The following is a 15,770-nucleotide window of genomic DNA, read 5'->3' as shown; positions in this document are numbered from 1 at the left end:
AATTAGGAAAACTATCCCATTCACAATAGCATCGAAAAAAATAAAATACTTGGGAATCAATCTCACAAAAGAGGTGAAAGACCTCTACAATGAGAACTACAGAACACTAAGAAAGAAATTCAAGAAAACCTTAGAAGATGGAAAGATCTCCCATGTTCCTGGATAGGCAGAATTAATATCGTCAAAATGGCTATACTACCTAAAGTTCTATACAGATTCAATGCAATTCCAATTAAAATCCCAATGATGTACCTCGCAGAAATAGAGCAAGCAATTATGAAATTCATCTGGAAGAATAAAAAACCTAGAATAGCTAAAGCAATCCTCAGTAGCAAGAGCGAAGCAGGGGGTATTGCAATACCAGATCTTCAACTCTACTACAAAGCAATAGTAACAAAAACGGCATGGTATTGGTACCAAAATAGACAGGTAGATCAATGGTACAGAATAGAGGACATGGACACAAACCCAAATAAATACAATTTTCTCATACTAGACAAAGGTTCCAACAATATGCAATGGAGAAAAGATAGCCTCTTCAACAAATGGTGCTGGGAAAACTGGAAAACTATATGCAATAGAATGAAACTAAACCCCTATCTCTCACCCTACACAAAACTCAACTCAAAATGGATCAAGGACCTCGGAATCAGACCAGAGACCCTGCATCTTATAGAAGAAAAAGTAGGTCCAAATCTTCAACTTGTTGGCTCAGGATCAGATTTCCTTAACAGGACTCCCATAGCACAAGAAATAAAAGCAAGAATCAACAACTGGGATAGATTCAAACTAAAAAGCTTTCTGTCAGCAAAGGAAACTATCAGAAATGTGAAGAGAGAGCCTACAGAGTGGGAGAATATCTTTGCCAACCATACCTCAGATAGAGCGCTAATTTCCAGAATCTATAAAGAACTCAAAAAACTCTACACCAAGAATACAAATAATCCAATCAACAAATGGGCTAAGGAAATGAACAGACACTTCACAGAAGAAGATGTACAAGTAATCACCAGATATATGAAAAAATGTTCAACATCCCTAGTAATAAGGGAAATGCAAATCAAAACTACCCTAAGATTTCATCTCACCCCAATTAGAATGGCGATTATCAAGAATACAAGCAACAATAGGTGTTGGCGAGGATGTGGTGAAAAAGGAACACTCATACATTGCTGGTGGGGTTGCAAATTAGTGCAACCACTCTGGAAAGCAGTGTGGAGATTCCTCAGAAAGCTTGGAATGGAAACACCATTTGACCCAGCTATCCCACTCCTTGGCCTATACCCAAAGGACTTAAAATCAGCATACTACAGAGATACAGCCACATCAATGTTCATTGCTGCTCAATTCACCATAGCCAGATTGTGGAACCAACCTAGATGCCCTTCAGTTGATGAATGGATAAAGAAACTGTGGCATATTTATACAATGGAATATTACTCCGCAATGAGGAATGATAAAATTATGGCATTTGTAGGCAAATGGTCGAAAATGGAGAATATCATGCTAAGTGAGATAAGCCAATCTCAAAAAACTAAAGGACGAATGATCTCGCTGATAAGCGGATGAGGACATATAATGGGGGGTGGGACGGGCTAGCATTAGGTTTAGGGTTAGGTTTAGAGTTAGGCTAAGGAGAGCAGTAAGAATGAAGGAAAGAAGGACTGTGTAGAGGGAAAAGAGGGGTGGGAGGGGTGGGAGGGGTGGGGGGGAGGGGAAAAATATAATAAACATCATTACCCTATGTAAACGTAAAAAAATAAATAAGTAAATAAATAAAAAAATAAAATGTTCATACATATTATCTCATTTAAAAAAAAAAAAAAGAAACTATAGATCTCAACAACACAATCAACAATTTAGACTTAACGGACATATATAGAATATACCATCCAACAAAGAACGAATACACTTTCTTCTCAGCAGCACATGGATCCTTCTCTAAAATAGACCATATTTTATGCCACAAAGCTACTGTTAGCAAATACAAGAAGATAGAGATACTACCTTGTACTCTTATCAGATCATAATGGATTGAAATTAGAAATAAATGACAGAATAAAAAACAGAAACTTCTCCAATACCTGGAGACTAAATAATACACTATTATATGATGAATGGATAACAGAAGACATCAGGAGGGAAATAAAAAAATTCTTAGAAGTAAATGAGAACAAAGACACATCATATCAAAATCTCTGGGACACTATGAAAGCAGTACTTAGAGGAAGATTTATTTCATGGGTGCATTCAAAAAAAGAAGTAGAAATCAACAAATAAACGAGTTAACACTACAGCTCAAAGCACTAGAAAAAGAAGAGCAGACCAATACCAAAAGTAGTAGAAGACAGGAAATAGTTAAAATCAGAGCCGAAATCAACAAAATCGAAACAAAAGAAACAATTGGAAAAATTAACAAAATAAATAGTTGGTTCTTTGAAAAAATAAATAAAATTGATAAACCCTTAGCCACACTAACAAAGAGAAAGAGGGAGAAAACTCAAATTACTAAAATTCGGAATGAACAAGGAAACATCACAACAGACACGAGTGAAATACAAAACATAATTAGCTATTTCGAAAATCTATACTCCAACAAAACAGAAAACCTCGAAGACATCAACAAATTTCTAGAGACATATGAATTACCTAAACTGAAAGAGGAGGATATACACAACTTAAATAAACCAATTTCAAGCAATGAAATAGAAGAGGTCATCAAAAGCCTACCAACAAAGAAAAGTCCAGGACCAGATGGGTTCTCAGCCGAGTTCTACAAAACCTTTAAAGAAGAGCTCATTCCAATACTCCTCAAACTATTCCATGAAATAGAAGAGGAGGGAACCCTCCCAAACTCGTTCTATGAAGCCAATATCACCCTGATACCTAAACCAGACAGAGACACATCGAGGAAAGAAAATTTCAGACCAATATCCTTAATGAACATCGACGCAAAAATTCTCAACAAAATTTAGCAAATCGCATACAAATATATATTAAAAAGATAGTGCACCACGATCAAGTGGGTTTTATCCCAGGGATGCAAGGTTGGTTCAACATTCGGAAATCAATAAATGTCATTCACCATATCAACAGACTTAAAGTTAAGAATCACATGATTATTTCAATAGATGCAGAAAAAGCATTTGATAAAATACAGCATCCCTTCATGCTCAAAACACTAGAAAAAATTGGGGTAGTGGGAACATTCCTTAACATTATAAAGGCAATCTACTCTAAGCCCATGGCTAATATCATTCTAAATGGTGAAAAACTGAAAGCGTTCCCCCTAAAAACTGGAACAAGGCAGGGATGCCCTCTTTCACCGCTTCTATTGAGCATCGTCCTTGAGACTCTAGCCAGAGCAATCAGACAAACCAAAGAAATTAAAGGGATACGAATAGGAAAAGAAGAACTCAAACTATCCCTGTTTGCTGATGACATGATTATATATTTAGAGGAACCTGGAAATTCCACCAGAAAACTTTTAGAACTCATAAGTGAATTCAGTAAAGTAGCAGGTTACAAGATCAATGCTCATAAATCCAATGCATTTTTATACATAAGTGATGAATCTTCAGAAAGAGAAATTAGGAAAACTATCCCATTCACAATAGCATCGAAAAAAATAAAATACTTGGGAATCAATCTCACAAAAGAGGTGAAAGACCTCTACAATGAGAACTACAGAACACTAAAGAAAGAAATTCAAGAAAACCTTAGAAGATGGAAAGATCTCCCATGTTCCTGGATAGGCAGAATTAATATCGTCAAAATGGCTATACTACCTAAAGTGCTATACAGATGCAATGCAATTCCAATTAAAATCCCAATGATGTACCTTGCAGAAATAGAGCAAGCAATTATGAAATTCATCTGGAAGAATAAAAAACCTAGAATAGCTAAAGCAATCCTCAGTAGCAAGAGCGAAGCAGGGGGTATTGCAATACCAGATCTTCAACTCTACTACAAAGCAATAGTAACAAAAACAGCATGGTATTGGTACCAAAATAGACAGGTAGATCAATGGTACAGAATAGAGGACATGGACACAAACCCAAATAAATACAATTTTCTCATACTAGACAAAGGGTCCAAAAATATGCAATGGAGGAAAGATAGCCTCTTCAACAAATGGTGCTGGGAAAACTGGAAAACCATATGCAATAGAATGAAATTAAACCCCTATCTCTCACCCTACACAAAACTCAACTCAAAATGGATCAAGGACCTCGGAATCAGACCAGAGACCCTGCATCTTATAGAAGAAAAAGTAGGTCCAAATCTTCAACTTGTTGGCTTAGGATCAGACTTCCTTAACAGGACTCCCATAGCACAAGAAATAAAAGCAAGAATCAACAACTGGGATAGATTCAAACTAAAAAGCTTTCTCTCAGCAAAGGAAACTATCAGAAATGTGAAGAGAGAGCCTACGGAGTGGGAGAATATCTTTGCCAACCATACCTCAGATAGAGCGCTAATTTCCAGAATCTATAAAGAACTCAAAAAACTCTACACCAAGAATACAAATAATCCAATCAACAAATGGGCTAAGGAAATGAACAGACACTTCACAGAAGAAGATGTACAAGTAATCAACAGATATATGAAGAAATGTTCAACATCCCTAGTAATAAGGGAAATGCAAATCAAAACTACCCTAAGATTTCATCTCACCCCAATTAGAATGGCGATTATCAAGAATACAAGCAACAATAGGTGTTGGCGAGGATGTGGTGAAAAAGGAACACTCATACATTGCTGGTGGGGTTGCAAATTAGTGCAGCCACTCTGGAAAGCAGTGTGGAGATTCCTCAGAAAGCTTGGAAGGGAAACACCATTTGACCCAGCTATCCCACTCCTTGGCCTATACCCAAAGGACTTAAAATCAGCATACTACAGAGATACAGCCACATCAATGTTCATTGCTGCTCAATTCACCATAGCCAGATTGTGGAACCAACCTAGATGCCCTTCAGTTGATGAATGGATAAAGAAACTGTGGCATATTTATACAATGGAATATTACTCCGCAATGAGGAATGATAAAATTATGGCATTTGTAGGCAAATGGTCGAAATTGGAGAATATCATGCTAAGTGAGATAAGCCAATCTCAAAAAACTAAAGGACGAATGATCTCACTGATAAGTGGATGAGGACATATAATGGGGGGTGGGAGGGGTTAGCATTAGGTTTAGGGTTAGGTTTAGGGTTAGGGATAAGGAGAGCGGTAAGAATGAAGGAAAGAAGGACTGTATAGAGGGAAAAGAGGGGTGGGAGGGGTGGGGGGGAAGGAAAAAAATATAAACATCATTGCCCTATGTAAACGTATGATTACACAAATGGTATGCCTTGACTCTATGTACAAATAGAGAAACAACATGTATCCCATTTGTATACAATTAAAAAAAATAAATAAAGGTATTTTAAAAAATCATTGTGTGGTTGAAAAATTCATTGATGTACATTAGGCAGACTGGTTTTTAAAAAGGGACAGGTATGTGTTCACCCAGCAAATATTGGTATAACTGTAGGTGTTGGTTTTCATGGTATGTTTCAGGAAAATGATGGTTTAGATATTGGGTTATTTTGAGAGAATGAAATTTTCTGTGTGTGATAGAGTTTTGATAATACCAGTTTTACGTTGGAGTCATGAAAACAAGTTGATGGTGTATTGAAGATTTTTAAAAGAATCTCCTTAGACATATAAATGAACTACCATCTTAGAATGTTTTTGACTTAATTTTGACATTTTCATATAAACTTTAGAGGAACTAGTCGAACATATGCTAAATACAGTAGTTGAGAAAAAGCTATCACGGAATGCTAAAGTGACTTCTTTTAGACATAAATGAACTACCATCTTAGGATGTTTTTGACTTAATTTTGACATTTTTATATAAACTTTAGAGGAACTAGTCGAACATATGCTAAATACAGTAGTTGAGAAAAAGCTATCACGGAATGCTAAAGTGACTTCTGACTTTTAAGTTCCACTGATTACAGAGATTGTTTTCACAATTGATAGTTTCCAAGAAAATTTACAGTAAAAAGGGGGAAATAAATATTAAGGGAAACTAGGGTTGAAAGAAATTTTGTTTATAGAACCATTGCCTGGAAGGATGATGGGAAGTTTTGACTTAAAAACATACCAGGCTGGGCACTGTGACACACACGTATAAATCCCAGTGACTTGGGAGGCTGAGGCAAGAGGATTCCAAGTTTAAAGCAACTTATTGAGATCCAGTCTCAAGGTAAAAAATAAAAAGGGCTGGGTATATGGCTCAGTGATTAAGCCCTGGTGGATTCAATCCCTGGTGTTAAACAAATAAAAACAAAAACAAAACACACACATCATATTTAGATAAATTAAAAAGAAACTTCTATGCTGGCAAAATGTAGACAGAATTCCTTTCTATTATAGTTTTATGAAAGTATTTTATATATCATTGCTTGATTTATTTTATCTGGCTTGCCCCAGACCTTCCAAATGTATCAGTTTTTCTGTCTGCTTTCATTGCTATTTACTTATCACTGATCTGTTATTAGTATAAGAATTCCTGTAACTTCTTGGCTGCATACAGTGTAAGATATAATGTAAGAATGTCATATATATTTAAGTTTCAAGATAAAGCACAGTTGTATAAGAGTCAGTGCTTTTTAAAAAATATTTTGTTTTTTTGAACTGGAAATTAAGATGCAACTATAGAAAGTTAAGATATCTTTAACTCTTTGGGTAAGGTTTTTCTTCCTTTCTGCCAGAAAGAAGGAATGACTTAATTATCTTAGCCTAGATTCTGTTCCATTAGTTTCATTTCGTTCAAAGTTTTAAAAATTAGTATCTTTCAATCTCTAAGGAGTTCTAAATTCTTTATTTCTTATAGTGGTGGTTTATGCCTAGTTTTCTGATGAGAGTAAGATGTGAAATTTTAACATTTGAGCCTTTTCTAGAGAGGCCCTGTGTGGGATAATGGGAAGCTTCAGCAACCATCCAGGAGATGCAGGTTTTAGTCATGTCTGTTACTCTCTTGCTATAGGACTTTAGGCAAGTCTTGTTGCCCCTTTTTTTGTGCCTCTCAGTTTTTTTAAAATGGAGAGGCAGTGGAGGATCATTACAAATTAAATTAGCTCTGTATTTGATGGGTTTTAAGCTTATTTTTGAGTAGTAGAGTCTGTCTTGAATTGAAATTTTATTATCATGTGGAGCTAGGGGAGTTAAAGGTGATGAAGGCATGGTGTGCTTGTGAGCACAGGGCTGCAGACCTTCCATGCACTTTGCTTACCTCACCCTTCCATCCCCAGTGTTTGACTGGGCAGGCAGAGCCTTCCCAGTAACTGTTCCTGTCTCTTTCAAGGGGCTATCAGCAGCAGGATGCCCATGAATTCATGCGCTACCTTTTGGACCACCTACACTTGGAACTCCAAGGAGGTTTCAATGGAGTTTCCCGCTCAGCAATTCTGCAGGAGAATTCTACTCTGTCTGCAAGTAACAAATGCTGCATGTAAGATCTAGTTTTCTTTCAGTTTTCCTTTTTTTTCCAGAGGACCTCAGACATTTCTATTGGTGTTACTGTATGTTAGTTTATAGAAGGTGGAGGGGTTAGCTGGACATTTGCTGAAAATTTTGTGCCCTTGAACTTTGTGACCAAGTGGACTAACATGTTAACATGTCTTGCTTCCAGATTAAAGGTGTCTTGTATTTGCATCTTGATATAGTTCTGATTTGTTTTTTGTATACATTATTTAAAAACTTGAAATAGAGAAAATGTTTATAATTTAGCATTTTTAAAATTTCCTCTAAATGTATTGAATAATGTGTAGACATAATTTTTATAACAAATTATATATTTACCAAAAACAAAAGCTTAAATATTTTGGATGTGAATTTTTCTAAAGTCTATCTTATTAAATGAAACTGAGGAATTTTTAAGTTCTCAATTCTTTTCATGCATCTCAACATGAATAAAAATAAACCACTTTCTTGTGTATTAGTAGCCCAAAATATGCTTTCGGACCAGAGGGTTTATTTTGCTTGAAGAAGGAGTGACTTAGTTATTTCAGCCTGGATTTTGGCCAATTACAGTTTTGTTTTATTCAATTAAAAAAATTTTTGTCAGTAGTGATAACTCTAGGAAAGGAATTTACAAGACAAACTCTCCAAAGAAAAAGAAAAGAGTAATACATAAAATAAATCTGATTTAGTAGGACTTGATTTTTGGGGGGAGGATTTATCTAAATTTAATTTTCAGAAAAATTGTTCTTTTCACAATAATGGAGATTGTTATGACTTTTAAAAACATTCAGTGCAGTTCAAGGGGAAGGTTGTCCTAAAAGATCTGAATCCTTTTTTTTTAATTATTTAAAAATTTTTTTAGTTGATGGATTTTTATTTTCATTCATTTATTTATACAAAATATTTTCAGTGCCTCACACGTACTAGGCAAGCGCTTCACCACTGAGCCACAACCCTAGCCCCAGCTCCAAGATAAGAATTTTGCATTTGCTTCACCTCTCTAACTCAATCTTTGAGCTTCATTCTCCTTCCTTCCTTCCTTCTTCCCTCCCTTCCTCCCTCCCTCCCTTTTTTCCCTTTTTTTCCCCCTCTTGGTACTGGGTATTGAACCTGGCGGCACTTAACCCACTGAGCCACATCCACTACTCCATTTTTATATTTAGAGAAGGGTCTCACTAAATTGCTTGGGTCTTGCTAAGTTGCTGAGGCTGGATTTGAACTTGTGATCCTCCTGCTTTAGCCTCCTGAGCCACTGGAATTACAGGCATGTGCCACCGTGCCCAGTGATCTTTTTAATGACAAAGCAGCCTCATAGCTTATCTGGCATTATCAGAGCAGGGCAACTGATCTGAATTGCCATTATTTTCCAAAGGTTTGTCCCTCCAGGGTCTAGTAGCTGTGACCCCATTTAGACTCCAGTATAAGAAAGGGAAGGACCTATGACCTGGTAAAATTGTTTTTCTTGCTAGCACCAAATTAAAGATATATATGAAATGAAAATATCTGTTCATAATATATCATGGCACATTGATACACAAAGGATATTGAACTGGGTTCTATCATGCATATACTGTGAAATGAAAAGGTATATATGTCTATTATTTTATATGATGCCCAAGGCACCCTTGTGAATCACATTGTATAATACTATGGGATGTTCTTTTAGTTCCTAGTGAGAGTTCAGTGTTAGTCTATCCCTTTCTTGACATTTTTAAAGAATAGTAATTGCAGGTTCCATTTTTGGGTTAAGAATAAAGAAAAATTTATATAATCAAATATTTAAAATTCATTGTTTCTTTTATTTCCCTCAGTGCATATGGGAGGAGGCATTGCTGAAGCTAGAAAAATATCCCCTATACAATATGTGTTTATTCATACAAATACACCTACCCCTACTGAAGGGGGATAAAATTAATGGCAGATGTATTCTTTTTAATATAGAAAATCATTAGTGTAATATAAAGGACTCCAGCACTGTAAGATCCTCAGTATTTAAGTTCTCTTGGAATGCAGCTGTAACAATGCAACAGCAAGTTTGAAATTAATTTATGAATCTTGTTTTAAGTCATGGTACACCATATACTTCAGGTAGTCAGAGGAAGTGATTATAAAGAAAGAGCTATGTTGAGTTTAAATATACTGCTTTTAATGGAGTTCCATTTTAATTAAAGGCAACTTTAAATGTGACTATCAACATGAAAGGGTCAGTTATAGCTCCATCATTTGTAGTAGGTAGTTTTTGGGTACATTCTTTATTTATGACACAAGAATAAATCTGGAATGTCTATGGCAGTGTATCTTCCATTTTTTAATTTACGAAAGCCAGTATGTCTTATGAACACTTTTTAAAATAATAAAATCAGTCTCTTCTGCCAGTCAAGTAACAAAGCCTTTCCTTAAAAAGGAATCAAAGTTTTCAAATAGGAAAAATTGCTTGGGTTTGCTTTGTCTGCTTCATCATTGCAGTAAGGTTAATTTGGAGTGGGTCAGAAAGTACAATTTAAAGTGATAAAAACCACCTCAAATTGCTAATAGCAAAAGACGTTTTCTGACTCAAGCAAGTGCATGAGGCTAATGTACCAGCATTCATTGCAGTATTATTGATGATAGTAAAAACTGAAGTCACCTCAATATCTATTAATAATATCTTGGTTAAATTAAGAGAAGGAACATAGTGTTAAGAGCAGATACTCAGAGGCCAGACCTTGAGACAAGTTACTTAACCCCTGGCCTCAGCTTTTAGTCTGTAAAATGAAGATACCAGTATCTATCTTATAGAGCTATTGTGAGGATTCTTAGAAAGGCGCCTACAAGTAGTACTCTACAGGTGCTTGATATTCCTGCTCTCATTGGTGCCCTTTCTTGAGTGCATGGTATGTCCCTACTATGACACACTGCAGCTATCATGAGGTACATGATAAAGATATATACTTGGTGGGGGCAGGGGAAGCAAATAATGTATAATCTGTCTTTGTGCTAATAAAACAATGGCAAATACTTCAGTTGCTTTCTTTTTGCTGTAAGTACTCTTCTGAAAATACATTTGTAACACATTTCATTGTCACACCAGGCCTCTGAGATAGGTGTTGTTCCTATTTTTTTTTTTTTTTTCTTTTTTTGTGGTGCTGAGGATTGAACCCAGGGCCTTGTGTTTGCGAGGCAAGCACTCTACCAACTTGACTATATCCCCAGCCCAGTGTGTTCCTGTTATCCTGTATACATTTACTAAAGCAGAGGCACAAAGGGCTTATGTAACATTGTTCATTGTTCCTAAAGTCATATATTGATCTCTACCAGAAAATTATTCACAGTATTATTTTTTGTGAGCTTTTAAAAAAGGTTTTTCAACAGTAACATCCAGACTTATCAATTGAAGTCATACATCTAGCAGTAATTACTAAATTTGTATTGAATTTCTTTACTTCCTCAGACTGAGGATGTCAAAGTCTAGCAGTTGTAAGAATTCTGTGCATTATACATGTTGCAGATTCAAATATATGGCAGTTTCCTCCTTTCTGAGGAATATGTGAGGGCAGGTGGTGGAAGGAGTGTCTTGCCCTACATATACTCATATACATGATGTGTTTGTTGTTAAAACAAATGACCAGTGTTAGTTGCTTCTGGAGAAAGTAGTGGGATTGGAAGGGAGAGACCAGTAGCTTAAACCTTTTATTTAGTATATGTCTATATAGCTTTGGTGTTTTTATTTCATAATTTAAATAAACACATATCATATACATATTTATATTAGAAGTGGTTTTTAATGAGATGTTTCCCTTGTGGTGTTTCTTTAGAAATGGAGCATCAACTGTTGTCACGGCTATATTTGGAGGCATTCTCCAGAATGAGGTCAACTGCCTCATATGTGGGACAGAGTCAAGGAAATTTGATCCATTCCTAGGTAAGACATACTTGACATATGCATATATGCTATTTTATTAAAATAATTTTAATGTTTATGGTATTATTTTTCAAAGGAAAGAAATCTTTTATAAATACACCAGTTTTTGAGATTATTTTTTGAGAAGTTATATTCCTTTAACAAATCTGTTTTCCTATCTCATTTTAAGATCTTTCATTGGATATTCCAAGTCAGTTCAGAAGTAAGCGCTCTAAAAATCAAGAAAATGGACCAGTTTGTTCATTACGAGGTAAAGATATTTTAATGTTCTAGCATTAATTTTTTCCCTAAAAAGCTGAATATATTTTTAAGTTTCATGTGGTTAAAGATATGTGGTTCATATTTTTAATGAATCTTTGTTGTAACTTACCAGGAATTTTTTTTCCTACCCTTCAAAATTCTATTTAATAGCCAAAAAAATTTCTGACCAAATGAAACAATTTTATGGATATTCCACTAGTAACTACCAAAAGAATACTCAGCAAAGTTTTATAAATTATGTCATTTGTTCTTTTTGTATGAATGATAATTTGAGAAATCAGTTGATGATATAACTTGGCTAAGCTGGAAGCCTGCTTTTAATTTACTTTGGATGGTTTTTTACTAATTTTTTTCATTGATGAGAAATTAGCTTTTTTATCAAGAAAAAGACATAATTTTAAATTTATGGTGAGACGAACCAAGATGGCTGAATAGAGGTGTCTTGTATGCAATTCAGCCATAGAGAAGAACCAGGGCAACAAAAGAAAAACTATGTTGAGGAGGATAATTTTGGTGAGAATTCTGGAAATCAACAAGGAAATGATGGGAACATCCTAAACATATGGAGAGTCAGAAAAGCAACCTAGAGAAAAAAACAAATTGAAACTACAGCTTTGTCTCCTGATTTGCTAGAGTTCATGGGGGAGGAACCCCACACTTCTATCAATTCCATTAACAGCAGCAGACCAGCAGTCCTTGGTCATTGCAGATGTTAAATCCAATTTGGGGAACTGACTAGTCTAAGATGGATTGCTCTATTCCAAAAAAGGAACTCCCCTTTTGTCCAACCCTCAGAACCTTAGCTGATATAACAGACATTGCATCAGACACCATCCTGCCTTAGGAGCCAGCAGCTAGGCTCCTGACACTGCCAGAAGCCTTGAGCCTGTATGTGCATCCCTTAGTGCCAAAGACAGCTCCCTCAGCATCTTGCAGTTTCAGGGCCAGCAACTGCCATAGCCATAGGCCTGAGTTCTACCCTGTCTCTCAGGAACCTGGGGATGTTCCTGCAGCTCTAGAAACACAGCTACTAGTGTCCTAAACTACTGTAGCACTGCCTCCACTCACTCTAGGAACTAGGGAAGGTCCTCTCACTGGCCCACAGTCTTTGGACTGCTGCCACAAAAATCCTTAACCTCACCCATGCCTGTCTTATGGGTCTTGGGCCAGGTTCCATCTATGACCTAACTAGATAAAAAGCCTGAAATTCATAGAGTAGACTTAGTACTGTTGTTGGGATCCATCTTGAGAAGGGTTCTATTGTCTTAATTTGGGCAGTTTGGGTGGGTCAGGGTATACCTGCATAGCCCTATCTCTGGGACCCTAAAGATACCTCACTGCATTGGCTCTGGGGGTGGCTGCCTCACAAGTCAGACATGGTTTGGTGGAATGTCTCTGACACGAACCCCCTGAGAATACTAGAGTGGGGAACAGGTGTTGAGATGCAGAGGAGTAAAGGTTGCTGACCATTAAGAACGAAGGGAGAGGAAAACCTGCCTTCCAACACCAGGATGGCCAGTGGGGTATAGTTTCATGTAGGTGTCAGAATTGAGGGCAACTGCCTGCTCAGTTCCTGCCACCCCTCTTTCATTGCCACTTATGGGCACCTGTTGGCCACTATGGCCCCAGCTGTAACCCTGCCTGAGAAGGTCCAGAGAGAAACTCTGCCCATTGATAGCTACACTGCATTCTCCCTTGCTACTGATAGCTCCTCAATTGAGAGATTTACCTGGCTCCTGCTGAGGCCCAATCCCACTCAGTTCCTGGGAGGTAGAACAAAAGAAATGGGGGTCTGAGCCCCTGGCCATTACTACACTTTCAGGGTACAAAGCCTAAGAAGGTTGGGAGAAAAACAGCCTGGCACCAGCTGCATTCTACTCTTAGTCTCTCCTCTCAAATGAGTTACTCACCCACTTAATCCCTGGCAGACACTGTAACTGTCCATACGTGTGCATATCTGGGGGGTCTGAGGTCCTGCTTTTTGGCAGGCATACCCATTTAACAGCAGAGAGGAATAATACACTTCTTTCATTTGCACCTATGTGGGTCCCCTACATCAGTTGCCCCCACACTTCATGTGATCATGCACCACTGTCAAGACTGAATGTAAGTGCTAAGAGAGCATGCTGTGATTCCTGCCTCCATCTCTCCCTGTGAAGCTTCTGGACCTACAGTGGTATCTAATCAGGGGGTCAGATGCTCCAAAGCTCTTCACCATTACTTGAGCAGCCAATACCAGAGACTCATTCAAGTAACAGTGAATATCAGCAGTGCCTAAGGAAACCCAAATCACCCAGTAGGGGCTACCATTCAAGAATACCATTACAAGAATAATCAGGGGTGCACCCCACACACACTGTTACTTTTACCATTCCTGCCTAGATTGCTAGATTTTCCCTATTCTGGTGCAACCCATAGAGACACAGAGTCTCTCTCTAACTCCAGTGTGTTACCCAACTAGAAATAACAATTTACATAACAAATGGATACCCCAGTACAGCTTCTAGAGGCCTCTGCATAACAAGGCCATCCATAAAAGTGGTAGAGATTCATGTCACCAAATGTAACAACTAAACAGAGGAACACAAGAAGCATGAACAAACAAGGCAATATGATGCTTCTTAAATAGGTTGATAACTCTTTACTAACAAATTTCAAATATGTCAAAGAGGATGACATGCCTGATCAAGAATTCAAAAAATGATCTTTATAAAGCTCAATGAGATCCAAGAGAACACAAAAAAGTTCAATGAAATTATTAGGAAGACAGTATAGGATATGAATGAGAAATTCAGAAAATAGAGAAATTTTAGAAATGAAAAGTTTTATAAGTATAAATGCAATTGATATAGTTGAAAGCTTCAGCAGACTAGATCAGATGAAAAAATATCAGAGATTTAAAACATCTCTTGAACTATCACTTTCAGACTTTCAGAAATTAAAAAATGATAAAGAATGAATAGAATGCACAGGATTTTTGGGACACTTGTACAAGATAAAATATCCAGCTCATCAACATATCTGAAAGGGAAGAAATAAAAGTTAAGAAACATAGAAATATATTCAATAAAGTAACAGCACAAAACTTCCCTACTATTGGGAAAGATATAGTAAATCAAGCACAAGAGTCCTTTATAACCCCAAATAAACTTGATCAGAAAAGATCCTCACCACAACATAGAATGAGAGTGTCAAAGTACAGGACAAAATTTAAAAATCTGCAAGAGAAAAATAAAAATGGTCAAGTCACGCTTAAGTGTAACCTGATTAGATTTACAACAGATTTCTTAGCAGAAACCCTGTGGTCCAGGAGGGTATGGAATAATGTATTTCAAGTCCTGATAGAATTAACTGCCAATCATGATTACCCAGCAAAGCTATTCAGAATCAAAGCAGAAATAATAACCTTCCAAGATAAGCAAAAACAAATAGTTCTTGATCACCAGACCAGCCTTACGAAAGATGCCTAAGGAGTGAAAGATAACTACCACCAAGACAGCATGTGAAAGTATAAATCATACTACAAGGTACACAAATGAGAAAAAAACATCAAATGTCATCAATACAATAAGCCATCAAACCCAAAGATGAATGAGAGGGGAAGAATCAAAGAATATTCAAAACAACTCGAAGAAAATTGGCACAATTATAAGGCACAAGTCCATACCTTTTATAATAACTCTGAAAGTAAATGGTCTTAATTCTCCAACTAAAAGACACAGACTGTCTGAATGGATTAAAAAACAAAACCTGACAATTTGCTGCCTATAAAAAACTCATCTCACCAGTAAGGACACACAGAACTGAAAATGAAAGGAAGAAAAATGATATTCCAAGCAGACTGAATTTGAAAATAAGTAGGAGGAGCCATACTTCTATCTGGCAAATAGACTTTACGACAATAGCAAGAAAAAAGGTTACTATATAGCGATCAAGAAGATAAAATGATTAAAAATTTATATGCCTGGTCTGGGGATATAGCTCAGTTGGTAGAGTGCTGCCTTGCAATCACAAGGCCCTGGGTTCAATCCCCAGCACTGCCAAAAAAATAAAAATATAATATAATATTAAATAAAATAAAATAATAAATAAA

General features: G+C 36.6%; 1 protein-coding gene across 5 annotated transcripts in view; it reads left to right on the top strand.

Moving 5' to 3' along the window:
* Positions 1 to 15,770, top strand: part of Usp3 (ubiquitin specific peptidase 3) — a 109,293-nt gene that overhangs the window by 77,585 nt on the left and 15,938 nt on the right. For 4 of the 5 annotated variants that reach the window (XM_047537998.1, XM_047537981.1, XM_047537996.1 and 1 more), the window contains 3 exons: positions 7,358 to 7,504; positions 11,310 to 11,416; positions 11,586 to 11,666. In XM_047537998.1, the coding sequence (XP_047393954.1) occupies positions 7,358 to 7,504; positions 11,310 to 11,416; positions 11,586 to 11,666 (335 nt within the window). The remainder of the gene's footprint in view (positions 1 to 7,357; positions 7,505 to 11,309; positions 11,417 to 11,585; positions 11,667 to 15,770) is intronic. The other variant, XM_047537990.1, reaches the window with a different exon arrangement.

The sequence above is a fragment of the Sciurus carolinensis genome, chromosome 2 (genome assembly GCF_902686445.1).
Source record: "Sciurus carolinensis chromosome 2, mSciCar1.2, whole genome shotgun sequence".
Classification (NCBI taxonomy): Eukaryota; Metazoa; Chordata; class Mammalia; order Rodentia; family Sciuridae; genus Sciurus; species Sciurus carolinensis.
This window is presented reverse-complemented; position numbering and strand designations above follow the sequence as displayed.